Genomic DNA, 18323 nt, shown 5'->3' on the forward strand with positions numbered 1-18323 from the left:
TACATGATACTTGGATGCAAACATTCTTAGCTCAGACTGTTTTGAAAACAGGTAAAGCAAAGCTAGCAGGGCCATTTTGAGGTAAGATTACCTTGAAACTAAAATTCATATTAAGATAAAGGAGAAATACAAATTAACGATTAATCCTTAACAAATTGTAGGTCCTTCTCAGCTCTAAAATGTTACATTTTTTTTAACCCAATTTGAAGATTATGGAACTTCAAAATAGGTGAACCATAGGCCACATTGGAAAATAAAATAGACTGTAGTCCTCAACAAAGTTTAAGGCAAAGCACATTAGTGATAAATAGTCCAGTGGGTGCACTGCTTTTCTCTGATTGAGAATTTATTACAGGATTGGCATATTTTATAGTGGTGGGGGGAGCACACTATTAGCCCCTTTTCTAGTACCTAGGATAAAACCATGCAGATCTTGGATCTCCCAATCTGCAGTACTGGAAAGACCAAGTTCACAAATTGTTTAGTCCATTTCTCGAAGTTCTACTGACTATGGCATTCATAATAGTTGGTTTCTGCCATCAGGGGGTCTTAGTTAACATTTCATGACTGAAGATCATAAAGTTCCAAAGCAACTTTGGAAACTGGAAACACAGTCAACAGTTAAAGGTTTATTATCCTTTGGTTGTATTAGAATACATGCTGATCTGTCTGCTGAAAGGACAAGCAGACTTGATAGTAGCAGTGAGCACACAGGAAACCCAGATCTAGTATTTCCCACTAAAAGTAACTTGGGCTCCTTGGAGAAATACCTGATTTCAGAGCTGGGGGCTGAGATAGGGAAATTACAAGATGAACATATCTTGTGCTTTGAGAGTAAAGAAGTGCTCAAGAAAATGACAAGAGGCATGAAAATTATACAGCATTGAAAAGGAAGGGAGTCCATACTGTTTAGGTAATAATATTGAATAAACAGCAGAGACAGGAGAGTTCTTCCTTGTAACAGAATGCTGGTAAATGTGGAGGGGTAGATATAAAATAATAACTATAAAATAGGGAAATAGGACATCACGTTGACCAATTAAAATGAAAATCAACAGTGTACACTGACAGTGTGTTTCTGGATATTAACTTTAGGGGGCATAAGGTACTTACATTGGGTATTGGCCAGGATACATAATCCAAATCTAACCATGAAGGAACATCACTCAAATGTAAAATAAGGACACTCTGTGTTTTAAAAAATTGGCCTGTACTCTTCAAAACTGTCAAGGTCATTAAACAAAAGCTGAGGAACTGTTCAAGATTAAAGACTAGAAACATGACAACTGAATGCAATGATCCTGTACTAACTATAGAGAGATTAAAAAAAAACCACATAATCGAAGATAGGAGGACAATCAACAAAACTGAAATATGGATGGTAAATTAAAGTATATCATTGTTACATTTGAGTTTGATAATTTTACTGTGGTAATAAGAATATCCTTGTACTTGGGATATATGGAGTACCGAGGGGGAAGGGATCAAACTCCCAAACGATTCAGAAAATGTAAATATATGGAGAAAGACAAAACGTCAAAATGTCAAGAGTTATTTTGTGGGTGAAGTTTATACAGGAGCTTTCTGTATTACTTAGAACTTTCCCAATTAAAATTATTCTAAAGTAAAAACTTTTAACTCTACAGAGCCAGACAGCCAGGTTTTAAATCCTCCCCTACTCACAATGAGTGTGGGCAAGTTCCTAAACCTCTGCATCTAGATCCCCTCAGGGTTGTTAGGTTAAGATAAGAGCTTAGAACAGTACCCAGCCATGAGAAAGTGTTAATTTCAAATAGATTCTAATTTTCAATTGATCAGAAAACATGTGAACAATTATTCTGAAATTAAGAATATTTTTTTCTTTTCCATGAAGCCAGGCCTAAGGCCAGGATGATAATTGTTAAAAGCTGACAAAATGTCCTTGATTCCCATACCTGTTGAAATTATAAACCCAACTTCTCTTCTGAGTTTACTGTTTAGCCATGTTTATAAACCTTCCTAAGGTCATCAATAACGGGTACCCAAGCGACTTAGAAGAAAAGTTACCACTTCGAGTTTTGTGTATTCACCTGAATAGTCAGGGAACTTTCACCTATTTTATTTAGGTTTTCATTTATTCAAATTCCAACCAGAAGCTAAATACAATTGGAAACTCGTAAGCACTAAGTTTTACTCCAAAGGAGTAGGATCATTCAGATTTACTCCGATAAAAGTATGCAACCCTTAAGCAAAGCTTTTCTTCATTTAAAAGAAAAATAAAACCAAAAAACAAAACTATACAGTAGTCTTTCCTTATGTTCATTGCACAAAATGAGTTCTCCTTTTAGAACTTTGACACTCAATGGTGTTTTTGTATGTTTTCACAATTTAAGATCCCAACTTTACTAACTTTTCTACTTCAAAAAACCCTAAGTTTTCCTTTAGGGTGGTGTAAAAACCAGTATTTCTGCACAATTCACTGGAATTTTTTCCTTTATAATAAAAATCTCTTTTTAAAACCAAAAAAACAGAACAAAAACCAAAAGGAAAGTCCTCTACCTATTATGGTTTCTGCAGCTATGAATGTATTTCTCAGTTTTATAGCTGCTTAGCTACTTCAGACTCCAAATCTGCTTTAATAATGTGTAACTGTATCCACACTCAGCAGAATGCTCTTTCATAACAGCAACTTGGGGAAAGAGATCTGGAAACAAAATACATATATTTATGAGTACCAGGAAACAAACATGGCCCAGTAATATATGAGGCAAGAATGCCTACAATGAGATGCTTTTTTCATTTAAGATTTCTTTCCCATGGTTGTATTTTCTTTTTTTGTTGTTTTTAAACAACCACTTCTGGTCATTAGAATGAATCTGACAGTGCTCTGGAACAATGTGATTATAGCAAAGCTGTAAGTTTTTAAAATGTTATTTATACCTGTTACATTCACTTCTCACCCTCCAAATACTGATGACAGATGTCAAAGAGGCAAAAACCAGCACAAATGGAAAGACTATCAAAAATGAGTATCACCTTGTGCTTTCAGATACATTTAAGCATTTCAGTGTACAATAGTCCTTTCATTTCACATTTTTAGTAAGATGTTGATGCAGTGCAGCAAATATGCAAAGCATCTTCTTTCACACAGTCTGTGCAGAAGACATCTAATTTAAGTTCTGAGATAACAAATGATAAAAAAAAAAAAATCCAGGATGAACAAGTTTCAAAATGCATAGTGTTCTGTGCATGAGTCCATTTTCTTTAAACTCTGAAAGAATAAAGTGGTAAGAAAAAAAGAAAAAAAACTGCTGCTGCACTCTCTGATCTTCTCCATTTTGCTGGTCAGCACTCTATTCTGGCATATAAGGATGGAGGTGATCCTCTATGGTGCCAACTGCCCAGTGGGTAAGCTGCTCCTGTGGCAGGTAGAGGCAGATGCTGCATAACTTGAAGATTGTAGCTTTGTTTTTTGGAGTCTGGAAGGGGAAAAAATTTTTTAATATTCTTAATAAAGACTTTAACATAAATGACCGATTATCACATGAAGTCCATCCCCCACAATTTATTAAGCACTTATGGACACAGTAACAAAGCATATAGAGTAAGGGAAGAAATTATGGTTCCCATCCATAGGGACCTTAGCCTAGTTAGGACAGAACCTTGCCATACAAAATATAGAGAAAACAGAGTAAACATGATTATAAACTAAATGTTTACAGAGTTTATGCAGAATAAAAAATTGAAAGTTGGGAAAGTCAAACACAGACTACTTGCTAAAAGTAGCAAGTCTGTCTTTCATGGAGACAGATTTGAATAGAGGTTTGCAATCACATCTGTATACAGAAAGACAGCAGATGTGGTGAGAGTAGACGGTAGAGAGATTAGAAATAGGTAAAAAAGATTTAAGCGTATCCTGGGGGAAAGGACTAGAAGGCCAAAGTATTAACAGTTAAATCAAACTCTAAGTATTTTTTAAAAAGCAGTTACTATTTTAACATCTAACATCTGATAAACAAGTGCTAGGTGCTTTCACAAATAACCACTGCTAGTAAGTGGAAGACGAAATCTGAACCCAGAACTGCCTTCAAAGTATTGCATCTTTTCACTATAGCACCTCTTAAAAAAAAAAAGGTGAAAGACTGCCTTTGCCAATGTCTGAAGCAGACTAGCTACCTATGACTATTCAGACTCTAGGCATGTGCCTCTATACCACTGCGCATTCAAAATTCTTTTTTGCTCTAGCCCTTATCATATATATTATATTAGGATATAAAGGGCAGATCTCTGCTAGATGATTTTTACCAAATTTCTTAATTTCTTGATTTCCTTAGCTATAAAATGGGAGTAGTAAGATCTACACCTCAGAAGACTGTCGTGAGGATTAAATGAGCTCATACACGTAAAGCTCTTAGTATAGGGTCTGGTACATAATACAGTTGACTCTTGAACAACATGGGTTTGGGCTGCTCAGGTCCACTTATACGCAAATTTTTTCCAATAAATATATTGGAAAAATTTTGGAGATTTGTGGTAATTTGAAAAAACAGACAAACCATATAGTCTAGAAATATAAAAAAAAGTTTTGTGTGTCATGAATGCGTAAAATATATGTACAGATGACCCTTGAACAACACAGGGGTTGGGGCACCGACCCTACCTGCAGTTAAAAATCTGCATATAGTTTACAGTCTTCCCTCCATATACACGGTTCCAGATCAGCAGATTCAACCAACCACGAATTCAACCAACTGCGGATCGTGCAGTACTGTAGTATGTATTTATTGACAAAATTTCATGTATTAAGTGGACCAGCACAGCTCTAACCTGTGTCATTCAAGGGTCAACTGCAGACCCTAGTCTATCCTTACATAGGCATAAGGTGAGTGACATTTAATATATAATTAATGTGTTAGTTTTCTACCTGTTTTTTTTTTTTTTTTTTTTTTTTTTATTTTTGGCTGTGTTGGGTCTTCGTTTCTGTGCGAGGGCTTTCTCTAGTTGCAGCAAGCGGGGGCCACCCTTCATCGCGATGCGCGGGCCTCTCACTATCGTGGCCTCTCTTAGTTGCGGAGCACAGGCTCCAGACGCGCAGGCTCAGCAATTGTGGCTCACAGGCCCAGTTGCTCCGCGACATGTGGGATCCTCCCAGACCAGGGCTCGAACCCGTGTCCCCTGCATTAGCAGGCAGATTCTCAACCACTGCGCCACCAGGGAAGCCCCTCTACCTGTTTTATTGCTTTGCTTTTCAAAGTATTACATTACCATACAGTACGCCTCTCTCACAACTGGAGAAATGACATAGCCTGTCATCACAGGTAAGTGGCTTTTAAAAAAATGTTACAATGTTTCTAATACTGTATTATGAATATGACTATAATACTGTATATGCCATAAAACTTTCCTAACGATTCATTCATTAGCATTCGTTAGTGGACAGCTAGGCTACCAAGAAGCAGTCGTATCGATTACACGAGGCGGCCACAAAGCAACCACACTGCACTTCATTATCAATATATGGATCATTATACCTGTAAATAAATATGAATTTTTTTCACATTATCCTTTTTGATGTCTAATGTTACTAATATAATTAGTAGATGTTACTAATATAACACCTAGTGTTTTGTATCGTGTAAAAGAATATTGTAGTTACTGACAATTCATCTTGTAAATAAAATACATAAACTTAGGTATCAATAAATACAGTACAGTACTGTAAGTGTATTTTCTCTTATGATTTTAACATCTTCTGTTCAGCTTTATTGTAAGACTATATAACACACATAACATACAAAATACGTGTTAATCGACCATTTACATGATTAGTAAGGCTTCCAGTCAACAGGAGACTAGTTAAGTTTATGAGGAGTCAAAAGTCATATGCAAACCGTACAGGGGTTGGCACCCTTAACCCCCGAATTGTTCAAGCATCAACTGTATACTACAGGTGGTGGCCACCACTATTATATCAATTCCCTCATGAACTAGTGGAAGTTCTTCCATATAATGCAAATACAGCAACACATCTCCAGCTTATGAAGATCGAGAACAGAGCCTGAGTGGAAGAAGGGGACTAAGAGCGCTGAAGAACAAATTCATCTACAACTAGGGGGCACCAGTGATCCCAGTGTGTCCAGGACTGACTGAGGGGTTTCCAGGACTTGGGACTTTCCAGTATTAAAACCAGGACATTCCAGACAAACTGAGACTACTGGTCACACCCTACCTACAACCCAAATTTAGCTTATGAGCTTATAATTTTCTTTTCATTAAAAGGATTCAAGCTGTTTGCTTCATAAAGCATTAAGAACACCTGACCTCAATACATAAAAAGAGATGATTTGTTAACTCATTTAGCCAAGAAACTCCTTCAATTCACTAGTCATTTCTATACAGTATCACTGACCTCATATATATTCACGTGAAAATGAAGTTGATACACTAGTGTATGTTATTATTAAATCTTCTATGACTAAAAATCTCTGTCATGGATTCCACAATATAAGTCAATACCCTGCTATACAGTATTTTCTCAACAAGTAACTCAAATGAAAGTACACTACAGGCAATTAAAAAGGAAAAACGAGTCAACTACAAAGTATTCACCAAAGGAGAGCTGAGGTAAAGAAGAAACTGAGAACAAAAAAAAAGGCCAAAACCAAAAACACCCCACCTAAATTGTATGGTTCTTCTATCAGTTTTACCAGATGCTTCCAGTGAAATTAATCTTCTTCTTAATTCCCAGTTTTTTTATTTGTACCTACACCATAATTACTTAACTTTTTACAAGATGGAAAATGTACAATCTTCCCAAGTAGTCTATCAGCTCCTTGAAGGTAGCAGTATGATTCCCATTTGTATTTTTCTAGTACCTTGCATAGACTCGCTCTTAAATAAAAACAAAAATGTTCTACAATGCAATTAATAGTGTACTTTTAAAGTAAGTCTTAAATCACCTTCTCAATGAGGCCTTCTCTGGTGACACCATCTAAGAATTCACACCCAACAGTTTATGTAATTCCCCCTTTTCTCTTAGCACTTATCACTATCTAACTATATATTTTACTTATCTACTTCTAGGTCTCCCACAATGGAATGTCAACCCAAAAGGAATTTCTAACTTGTTCATTGCCGTACAGTGCCTGGCACTTAGCGCTCATTTGTTGAATGAATGTTAAATAAATTAAAATGATGCCATTTTTAAAGGTTAATAACAAAGTATCTATTATCTACTATAAATTCTAAGTAATGATATTTAGGCTTAGATTGGTAAGAATAAACCACATTTTACAGAATAAAAATCAATTTGGAATACTTGGATTGCTACTTAAATTGGAAGTACTTATTTAAAACACATGTGGACCTTTTAAAAACAGATGTGCCTCATCCTTTCAGATATTTATTTAAAAGGTCTAGGCCAGTGCTTCTCAAAACATAATGTGTTATCAATCACTTGAGGATTTTATTCAAAGTAAAGATTCTGATTATTGCACACTGGAATCATGACTTTTAAAAGCTCCCCAGGGCTTCCCTGGTGGCGCAGTGGTTGAGAATCTGCCTGCCAATGCAGGGGACACGGGTTCGAGCCCTGGTCTGGGAAGATCCCACGTGCCGCGGAGCAACTGGGCCCGTGAGCCACAACTACTGAGCCTGTGCTCCGCAACAAGAAAGGCCGCAACAGTGAGAGGCCCGCGCACCGCGATGAAGAGAAAGCCCTCGCACAGAAACGAAGACCCAACACAGCAAAAATAAATAAATAAATAAATAAATTTATTAAAAAAAAAAAAAGCTCCCCAGGTAGTTCTAATATGCAGCAAAGTTTGGGAACCATTGTTCTAGGTTAAGGTCAGGACGTCTGTTTCTTGGTTTTTAAGTAACTTCAAAATGCCATGTTGAAGGAGCAAAACAGAATTAAGTGACATATAGAAAACAGTTTGCTAACCAATAAGCTTTTAATATGAGCCCTTATGTGGTTTTTTTAAAAAAAAAAAGGAAAAGTAAAAAACAGCTCACCTGCAAGTGCTGTCTGTCAATGAAGAGAAACACTGACTGGTTAGGATTGTTGACAACAATTCCAGTCTTGTCCTTTCGGCTCAGTACGTGCAGAAACTGTTTTTCATAGTCACCGTGATGAAACTCAAATTTGGCCTAATTAAGAAATATAAATGTTTACGTGTAACCACAAACATGTTATACCACCTGAAACATCACCTGCACTCATGCATAGAGTTGTGCTGTTCAGTATGGTAACCAACAGAGGCTACTTAAATTTATATTAATTAAATGCAATTTAAAATTCAGTTCTTTAGTACTAGCCACATATCAATATGATCAATAGTCACATGTGGCTTGTGGCCTCCATTCTAGTCTCTTGAGATACAGATTTCCTTCATCACAGAAAGTTCTATTGGATAGCACTTCATAATTTGACCTTCAAGGAAAACTACACCAAACTGACTAAATCCTAATACTCAATGATTTTAAGCCAAATATCATAAAATCAGATTTTCAAACCCACTCAGCTCAAGACTCCTACCTTAGTATTTTAAGCCCAATGACACATCCCTTCTTCCTATTCTAACATATAAGGAACACTGTAGATGGTTCTTGGAAAGAAATCTATTTATATTCCAATCCCAGCTGCACATCTCACTACTTATACAGCCTGTGCAAATCCCTTAACTTTTTTAGACTTAAGACAGGGCTCTAACCCATCAGTTAGGAGGAGTAAACGAAATGTAAAGCCCACACCTGAAATATGCTTCCAATCCTCACAAGGATGAGCACCTGAGGATACAGGAACCCCTCAAATTTTTAAAAAACGTTTTTACATGTATTTTTTCAGATGATTAAAAAACTTTTATGTTATGAAGAACAGTTATCAAGTCAGTCATAATATTCTTTTAATCTTTTAATATGAGGAAGATTAACACAATCCTCCCACAAAATGTCTGTGAAGAGGCCAAATGCTAGGTGAAAACACCAGGCTAACGGGGAATTCAAGAAACCTGGAAACCTTAATCTGATATTTAGATAGTGAACTGTAAAAATGATTATTAGTCCATTCAGTTCAAACAATCTTTATTCTATTATGTCAAAGACAGCAGAAAATACTAACGTGGAAAAAACATCAGTTCCTGCTATCTAGGATTTTACTACCCAGTAGTTTTCCTCATAAACCATAACGCAAAAGATGATATGGTATCCCCTATGTACTATTGTATGTAAAATATAATACTGAATTGTACCTCTGCACAATTCAAATATTTATTGAACTCAGAATACAAAAAGCATGTTATTAGATACTGAAAAATATGAATAAGACTATCTCAACCTTAAGGGACTCACATACTGCTGAAGAGGAAAAGCACATACAAATATAAAACCTAACATGCTTCAAACCTTTCCCACAATAAGATGTGGTTATTTGTAAAAAACCTAAAATGGGTTCTTACTGTTAAAGTGCTATGGGAAGAAAGAAGAAATAATTAACAGAGTAGACAATGAGTGCAATATTAGGAGGTGATTTTGGATTGGGCCTTGAAAGATGACAGTAATTTTCCTTGGGGAAAATAGTAATGGTAAGTAATTTGGAAAATGCCGTTCTAGGAAACAGAACCTACACAAACACAAGTGTCAAAATCAAGACACTGCTCAAGAAAGCAAGCCTCAAGTGTTTCAATATGGCAAATATCAGGGTGGATGGAAGAGGCCAGTAGAGTATCACACTGAAGAGAGATTTGAGTGAGACTGGAAAAGGCCTTGCCTGTATTTCTATGGCACTTCAATTCTATCCTATTTGAATATCCAAAGATTTGGGAAGAAATGGTCCACACTTTTGGTCCATTTGTGGTCCAAATGGTCCATAAAAGAAAACTCTCATAGGTTCCATGTAAGAAATAATTCCCGGAAGAAAAGTAATGAATGTTTTAATAGTGTGATGAAGAGCTAACCTAAAGCAACAGCATGAGGGATGAAGAGGAAAGCAGAGATCTACTTTACTAGTACTTCTCTGTACTTCACAGCACTATGAATACAGTAGAACTGGATATTTTAAAACAATCTTTACTCTGGTTCCTATTAAATCTCATGACTGAAGTATTCAGATTTTAAACTGCTTCGAGTCAAAAAAAAAAAAAAAAAGTGTGTGAGTTAAAGTTTACTTTTCCTTTTCTCATGTATCTTGAGAGAAAAAACTTATTTTTATTTAAAGCTTCTCATTCAGGATATTTATGTATATTAAATTACTTCAGAGAAGTGTATTTGTTTTTACATTGTTACCTTATTTACTGCAGTCGAATTCTAAAATTATAAAGCTATTACCTATATCCTACTGCTTATATTCAGTCCGTAAGTTAAGGTTTTATCATTCAGAGGGCTTTCCACAGTACAGGGTAGCGAATTAAGAGCGTAAGCTTTATAGTCAGTCTAGACTTAACGTCTGGACTGCCACTTAACTGCATGACCTTGGATTATTTACCTTATCTCTGACTCACGTTTCTTTGCAAAAGGAGGTCCCTATCTACCTAGTTTATTGTAATGACTAAGATTCAATGTATATATTTAAGAGACAGCCTAGCACAGTCAACACTCAATACAACAGCCATGATTTTAAAGAAAAGTTACTTGAGACAAGACTATTTTCATACAATGATTTTTTTAAAAAGGTCTCAGAGGAAAAGACAGGGTACTAGAAATTCAAAAATATACTGTGATAAATGGACCTAAATTTTTCCAATGGGAAATTCTGAACTAAAAAAAAAAAAATCCTAGTAGTGCTTCTGGAGAGCAATTACGGTTCAGGTGTAAGACATGCCCTGATAGCAATGTAAACATGCCTTTTCCATTCCCGTCTTCCTGCCTTTTATATTCAACTTAAATTCTCCAGTACATTCATGTTAGTCAGATGTCATCTATTAAAAGACACAAATATATGATGCATTCACCTCTATTTAGCCGCCTATGCATTATCTTTACAACTTACTACCGTCAAATGAATCTTAGAAAAAGGAATGATAATTTGAGCCAATGTGTAGCAACATTACCATGGGGACAGGAGGAGTATACCAATTTGCCTATCACACCCGAAAGCACTATAAAGACACTTCATAGTAATGGATAAATGCAAAATTTTTTCAATGACAATTTTCATATTCCTAAGCAATTAGCTTAAAATAAACCTTCTAATATTTAGCTTAGTATATAAAGTTGAGTCTTTAAATAAATGTAATTATTTCTTTGTTTTTCTGATTGTTAAATAAGTATGCTCATATAGAAATTTACTGAAACACATACATATATTTAAGTAAAAAAGGAAAAATTAGCTATATCTGACCTAAAACTAACCATGATTAACACTTTGGTGGATCTTGTTCTATTTCCTTCCATTCATATATATATATACTATAAATAAAATTAAAATCATCAACACCCAGGTAAATGCCCTGAAATAAAGCACTAGAAATTGTCAAGCACATCAAATGACAAGTCAAAACATAGCAAGATGTCAAGGAAAGTTAATTAAGAACCACTATTACATTTACTTTTCTCCTATAAAGTTTTATATGCAAATCAACTCCTAGAAAAGGGTTTCTTAATTCATTTCTTAGATTCCTTTGACAACCAGGGTTAAGTATAAAGTATTTTAGGAGAGTGTGTGGTGCAGGGGAAGAGATTTTCTGAAGTTCATCTATGGGCTCCTCTATAAATAAACAAATGTCTACCTTAAAAGATTTTCTCTGACCATAATTTCAAGGACACAGTGGATAGTTAGAACCACCTCATTCTCAAGAGATTCTATAATCCAAACGCTTTCTATTCTTGCATTACAACAGTCAAAAGGCGAGGAGGGACTCATGAAGTAAATTAGAGAGCGTATTCCCAAAGAATTTCTTAAATTGGACCCTATTCTGAGTTTTCAACTTGTTTACATGTTCACCACACTTATTTTCGAATAAAATACCTGAACAGGCCTAAAAGGCTCATCAGATTCTTTCCACCGAGAGAACAGGAGACAGACAATTTTTTCAATATCATTCCGAGGCCAAAGAATGAAATCCATCTCCTGAGTACAGCCAATTACATCCTATAAAACGCCAAAAAAAAAAAAAAAAAATTACTTTCAAAGAAACAAAGCCGTAACAAGTAATGTCACAACTTACAGGGTTTGACTACAGAAACATTTTACAAGTGCAAAAGGTCCACTATACAGCTGACCCTTGAACAGCTTGGGCATGAAGGGCACTGACCAGAGTCGAAATTTCAGCATACAACTTTACAGCCAGCCCCCATACATCTACAGTCCTGCATCTGTGAATTCAACCAACTGTGGATTGAATAGTATTGTATATGTATTTATTGAAAAAATCTGCTTATAAGTGGATCCTGGCAGTCGGTGCAAATCTGTGTTGTTCAAGGGTCAACCATGTATCATTTTATGTCTTTAAAGAAGTCTGTATACAATCTGAACAGCTCATGACGTAATTCTAATTCTTCTTATAGAGTCCACATATAATCACTCAATCCAATGTTTTTCACATTAAGATCTTAACTCAGTGCACGGTGAAAACTCCAACTGAAGCTCTAATTTTTTGTACCATTATTTCCACTCTTCAAAATCAGAACTTCTAATATGAATCACTATCTTCTAATCACAGGTGAAATGCTATTTTTGTTGTATGCTGATTATTGAGGCCAACTAACCTCTTCCAGACCAGTATATGGTTATCTCCAGCCTCCCCAACAAGCCCACTAATCCTGGGGACCTCTTGTTCAAGTTTGCCCAGACTAACTTTCTTTCAATGAGCTGCAGAAGTTTAGCAAAATTCCATACTAATAAGGGGCATGATGTTCTCCCCTGAAAAAGGAAATCCCAATGAACAGTAATATAAACCACGAATCACAGCAACAACATCCACAATTACCAACATAATAACACATAAGTTATCCATGCTTTATTTAAATTCCACTTTTAAAGAGATTTATGACCATAGTTAACTACCCATTCTTAGGAGGAAGAAAAACCCAAGTTTAACTCACAAAAACCTACCAAAACCAAGACAAAAACAGAATTTACCCTTCTCATAGACTGGTATCGAGGAGCATGGAGCTGTACCACATCCTTCTGTAAAAGCTCTATGGAACTTTCCAAGGAATAGCTGGAATCTCGCACACCTTTCAGGATATTTTCTTCATAATTATTTGTCATGACTGGTATAACCTCAGACACTTCAAAGAGTGCTGATTTTTTCTTCTAAAAGAAAAAAAAAGGTGTATTAACCCACAAGTAGCACACTGTCTTAATACCCAGAGTTCATATTACAATGTCATGTACCTTTATTCTAACTCAGCAAAATTCTTAACTGATGTAATTTTTGTACTGAAAACACAGATTTTCAAATAGGTGGATCCTTCTGTTCTTCCCCCAGCCCCCTTACTCCTCTACCACACACAAACAGGCTGTTATCAAAATGTTTAACTGCATGTTTTATAGCATTATGGTAACCACAGCAAGTACTTATTTTAGACAATATTTCTTAAATGCTGTGAGAAACAAACACCAGATACCCCTAAGGTTAAAAAAACAAAACAGTGATTTACTCTTGATGTAAATTCACTTAACTGGTCCTACATACAGCCAAATTAAAATCTCAGCAGTTTAAAATCAAAGTTCTTCAGACATATTAACTGCTTCACTCCTTAAAAGGGTCAATTTCCATTACTCCTTCTGGATATTACGTAACTACAAGCATCAACATTCAAGAGGAGGGAAAAAAAATGTCTACCAAATCTTCAAACGTAGTTAAGATCAAGGGCTCGTCATCAATTTAGGTTATAAAATTTATCAACTGCTCAGACAACTGCCTGGATACTGTCCACTCAAAGAATGAAAGCAGGTTTTCATAGGTGTTAGAAGAGCTAGATGGTATAATCTGGGGCATCTCACACGTTAAATTCAAAGATCTAGTCTCACTACTTATATCTTGTATTTATTTCTAGTGAACCTACATTATAATGGCTTCAACTAAAATCTCATCTTATCAATTCTGCAATTAACAAAAAAAGGAAAAAAAAAGAAGTAAATCCATGATATCATTTCAAAACAAACCACTTTTGAAACCACTTTAAAATGCTATACTCTAGCAGCCTAAAGCATTCTTAAATATTGAATACTAGTATCTTTAATAGTGGGGTAAAAACGTGGGAAACTTTCAAATATTAAAGAGCTGCCACGCTAAGATGATGTTTCTGATGTGAAATTAGCTCATAATTTAAGCACAAAATCAAAGTAGTATTTCCTTAATGTTCATAACCTGACCTCATGTCAAAGAGAGATCGATTATCTAAGAAACTGTCAATTATTTTAAGTTGCAAAAAAATACTGCTTTTATCATGTTCTCCTTGACTACTCACAACTCATTATTTGCTATTTAACTGTGGAATTAATTCTGATTAAGACAAAAAAAATTTAAACTTGGTCATTTTGAATTTTAATCAACTGCACTTCTAAACACAAATCAAACCTTTACAGTAATCAATTGCTCCTAAGAATTAAAGTGCATTCTATTTCATTAAATGTACCATGAGAAAAGGTAACAGAGTTGATGAACCACATCGCTTTCAGCATGTAAACATTTTGATTCTAATTTACTACTTTCAAACATTCTGTATACTTTAAACAATCTTTAAATTCAGTTATCAAAGTTCTCTATGTAACTCCACATAAATGAAATTCACTATAAAACATAAATGAGTTTTACAATGCTACCCCACCCCGTGTTAACTAAAAGTGGATCCTAAGATAACTAAAAGTGGATCCTAAGAAGCTTTAGAATTAAGTAATACCAAACCAACGAGCACTCAAGCCTTCCATTCATAGTTATACTGCAACTCCTTTGAGATAATTACCCACAAGGGTCAAAGTTAAAGCACACAAATGTAGACTTTCGTCAACCACTCTTTAACCTAATATACACTTACAAAAATCACTTGTGCTAATTCACATTAAGAACTTTAAATTACCTTCTCCTTGAATACAAAGGCAATATACATCTTGAAGTCAAACTGGTCAGCTAGAGATTCTTTTTTCTTTCTAAGCTGAGCACGTAGTCTGTTCAGAGCTTGTTTCTTCCGGGAGTTTGGGTCCCCCATTTTGAAATACAGGTGGTACTAAAGCCTTTGGAAATTGTCACTAAACTATGGGCACTTTTTCTTAAGACTCAAGTACAACAGAAACAAGTCATTTTTTTCCTGCTAATATGATTGAATAGCTAAAATCACGACTGTAACCCAAAAACTGCACCTTCTGGCAATATTAGCAGACTGTCATATTACAGGGTCAAGAAACAAAAGCTGCTGTCCAGTCATGTTTGGACAATAACGTTTGGGGTCAGATGGGAAAAAGGAAGGGAAGGAAGGAAAGAAAGAGGAGAAAATACTTGAACTAACTTTTTGGAAAACACATTTGGCTTAACTGCCAAAATAAAGGTGGGGGAACGGAAAAGCCTATTAATAGGATTTAGGTGTGCAATAAAACACAACTGACATCAGTCCAATCCTTAAAATCCATCCGGATTTTTTTCCCTCTTTTCAGAGAAGGGATAATGAAAAGGAATGGGGAGGGGGACTGTGATCCTTGCTTTCTGAATGTCAAAAAAAAAAAAAAAAAAAAGGAAAGGAAAGGAAAAAACAAAGCCACCAAAATAACCCCCCCAAAACAGGGTAGGTGAATGAAACTGAAATACCCAATTGGATTTTACCCAGCCAGATCCATGGCTGTAGTACCTAATTAATTCTTAGTTATTTCAGATTTCACTATTGCTATGTATTGTCAGTGCGTGTTATTGATTACACTTGGTGGTGAGCAAAGAGAAAAGTGCAAAATCGGTAGAGAAGGAAGGGGAGAGGTACAGGGTTTCCCTGCAATCAACTACAGTGTATACCGGGGGCGGGCAGCTGTTGCCCAAAGGAGCCATAAGAAAAAACAGCGGAGTCATTACCAACTTCCCCATCACCCACATTTTCACCCTCAGGCGGCTGCTAATGCTGCTGCCAAGGAGAATCATGATGGCACAGGGAAAGGGGGTACAGAATACAATACAGTAATGACTCCGGCTCTGTGGTTAGACCTGATTAATGCCCGGGATCCCAACACCCCCAGTCCTGCAATGAGTCCTACATTCCCCAAGGGAGCCTTCCCTATGAATCTGCCCCTGTGCAAGACCGTGGGGAGTGCGACTTATCTTCTTGTGAGCATTGCTGAGGCAAAGGTGGCGGGCTCTTCTCCCAAATCCCAGGCAGTGCCCGGGGACCACCGGCCTTCCACCCCCCAGGTCCCACCCCCACCCTTTGCCTTCAGCGGCAGCGACTCACTCGCACCACGGGAGACACTGGATCACTCGGGTTTTCACTCATTTCATCGTGGAAACAATCCCCGCCCGGGTAGAGGAGGCGGGAGAGGGTAAATGGAAAGGATCAGTGAGAAGAAAAGAAAATAGTTGCGTTAATATTAATTACTTTTTAAAGTATGCCCACCCCACCCCCCCCAAGAAAAAAAAATTAAGTTCCCGGATTCCGCTCTCACGTTGAACAGACCATGTTTCCCGAGCTTGAATTGCTTAGGGCGGGGTCGTTAGTTGGTTTCCCAAAGGGGTAGAGGGTGGACTCGAGGCAGCTGGGGCGGGGGTGGGTGACGGGGAAGTCCCCTCCCTGTCCCCGCGGAGACCGGGACTCACTGACCGACTCTCGGGCGGGGTTCGGGCCCTCTAGCCGCAGCCCGCAGGCGGAGCGGTGGCGGCGGCGGAAGAGGAGGCGGCGGCGGGGGCGCTGCTCGCAGCACGGGCAGGAGCCATGTCAAGAGAAAACCACCAGCCAACTGAGCCCCTCCATCCCCGCTGCAGTGCACACTGTGACCGGGCCGCCCGCGCTGCTGCCGCCGCTCAGCCCCCACCTGGGACCCATAGTCTGGCTCGGCGCCCCGGGCGGCGGCGGACTGGAAGGACGCGGGTACGGCGGCAACGGCGAGAGAAAGAGAGGAGGAGAAACGAGGAGGAAGAGGGGGGTCGGATTTGTACTGGCGGCGGAGGGGGAAGGGAGGAAGGGGAGGGGAGCCCTGCGCTAAGGGGGGGGGTTCTGTCAGCGAAGTAAACCCCCCAAAATAAAGTTATTTCAGTTCAAGCATCTGCTCTGGAGTCTTTCTTCTCCGCACGGGTCGAGTTCCGGCTCTCAGAAAGAAGGTCGAGGAGACCAGGAGGGGGTAGATGCTGAAGCGGAGGGTGGGCTTCCGCGGTGGCACAGGTCGGTTCCCCCCCACCGGTGGCTGCGGAAGCGGCGGCAGCGACTTCAGCGCCTCCCGAGTCCGGGGCAGAGTCGCGTTTGAGAAGAGAAGCGAGAACAAACAACTTAAAATGGCAGCGACGGCCGCTGCGTCACCCGCCCCTCACCGGCACCGCCCCGAACTCTCTGCGGCTGCGCACCCCGCGGGCCGCCACCATCTGCGCAGAAGCGAAGAGGGAGAAAAAACTGGAAGGGGGGAAGGTTTACATGGTTGTCAAAGGAGGGAGGAAAGAAGAGCTGGAGCAGAGAGTGTGAGCAAGCTTTAAAAGAGTGACTCTTTGAGCTTAAGCTTCTTAGTTAACATTCCCGCTTCAAAGGGAAGTTTGAGAATAGACACTCCCCTCTTGTACAGTATGGAGTTTCCATAGCGCGTGGAAAGGGCCGACCCATTCTCCCTCCGCCCCCTCTGTCGGGAGGTCCCGGGCTCCAGAGTTGGCCCCCTCGCCCCGCCCCCTCTGTCGTCATAAAGCCACGCCCTTATGCCCTCCCAGACGAAGCAGCAGGATGGATTCGCTCTTCCCTGATCTCGTCCGCCTCTTAGACTCCGCCGGGTCGCGGGACGGGGCGGAGCCGGTGGGCAGAGAGTAAGCGAAGGTGAAGGAGGCGGAGTGAGAGAGGAAAAGGGAAGTGTGTGTCGGAAGAGGAGGCGAAGACTCTCATTTCAGTTCGTTGTGGTTTTATTTCTAAACCACTGATTGGTAGTCCTTCTGGTCTGCCCCGCGGTATCTTGCAGCTGAGAATTCATTTCCAATACCTGGAATTTAAACAGCGTGCAGCAGAAAGTGGCTCACGTTGGTCGCACATGGCTCTCTGTCCCCACCTCGCCACGTGCGCAGGGAGGGAGGGCGGCTCTCAAGCTCCGAAGAAGGTGAGAGACGCCGTTGGAGCGTTGCTGCTGTGGCTTAGCAGAAAAACTGCCGAACCTGCCCCTTGGATCATTTCAACCCTACTTTGAGAACACAATTTCTTTTTTTTTTTTTTTGAGTTTTTGAATTTTATTTTTTTAT

General features: G+C 38.5%; 1 protein-coding gene across 2 annotated transcripts; it reads right to left on the bottom strand.

Moving 5' to 3' along the window:
- Positions 1-325: 325 nt before the first annotated feature.
- C11H6orf62 (chromosome 11 C6orf62 homolog) lies at positions 326-17412 on the bottom strand. Of its 2 annotated transcripts, none has more exons than XM_059938037.1 (5): positions 16354-17412; positions 13058-13234; positions 11945-12067; positions 7996-8130; positions 326-3458 (listed from the first exon to the last, which is right to left on the bottom strand). In XM_059938037.1, exons 1-5 carry the CDS (start codon positions 16393-16395, stop codon positions 3333-3335), a joined length of 603 nt encoding a protein of 200 aa, XP_059794020.1. In that variant the 5' UTR covers positions 16396-17412; the 3' UTR covers positions 326-3332. The 2 variants fall into 2 exon arrangements, with proteins under 2 accessions (XP_059794020.1, XP_059794019.1); XM_059938036.1 differs by lacking the exon at positions 16354-17412 and adding an exon at positions 15004-16344.
- Positions 17413-18323: the final 911 nt, after the last annotated feature.

The sequence above is a fragment of the Balaenoptera ricei genome, chromosome 11 (assembly GCF_028023285.1).
Source record: "Balaenoptera ricei isolate mBalRic1 chromosome 11, mBalRic1.hap2, whole genome shotgun sequence".
In the NCBI taxonomy this organism is placed as follows: Eukaryota; Metazoa; Chordata; class Mammalia; order Artiodactyla; family Balaenopteridae; genus Balaenoptera; species Balaenoptera ricei.

What these genes read in the sequence shown, in the direction of transcription:
- C11H6orf62 (XM_059938036.1), bottom strand. Translation starts at nt 15,132, where the DNA reads ATGGGGGACCCAAACTCCCGGAAGAAACAAGCTCTGAACAGACTACGT. An exon ending in CCTTTGTATTCAAGGAGAAG is followed by an intron (nt 13,235 to 15,003) that starts GTAATTTAAAGT and finishes TTTTTCTTTTAG; the next exon opens with AAGAAAAAATCAGCACTCTT. An exon ending in TTGACAGACAGCACTTGCAG is followed by an intron (nt 3,459 to 7,995) that starts GTGAGCTGTTTT and finishes TTCCCCTTCCAG; the next exon opens with ACTCCAAAAAACAAAGCTAC.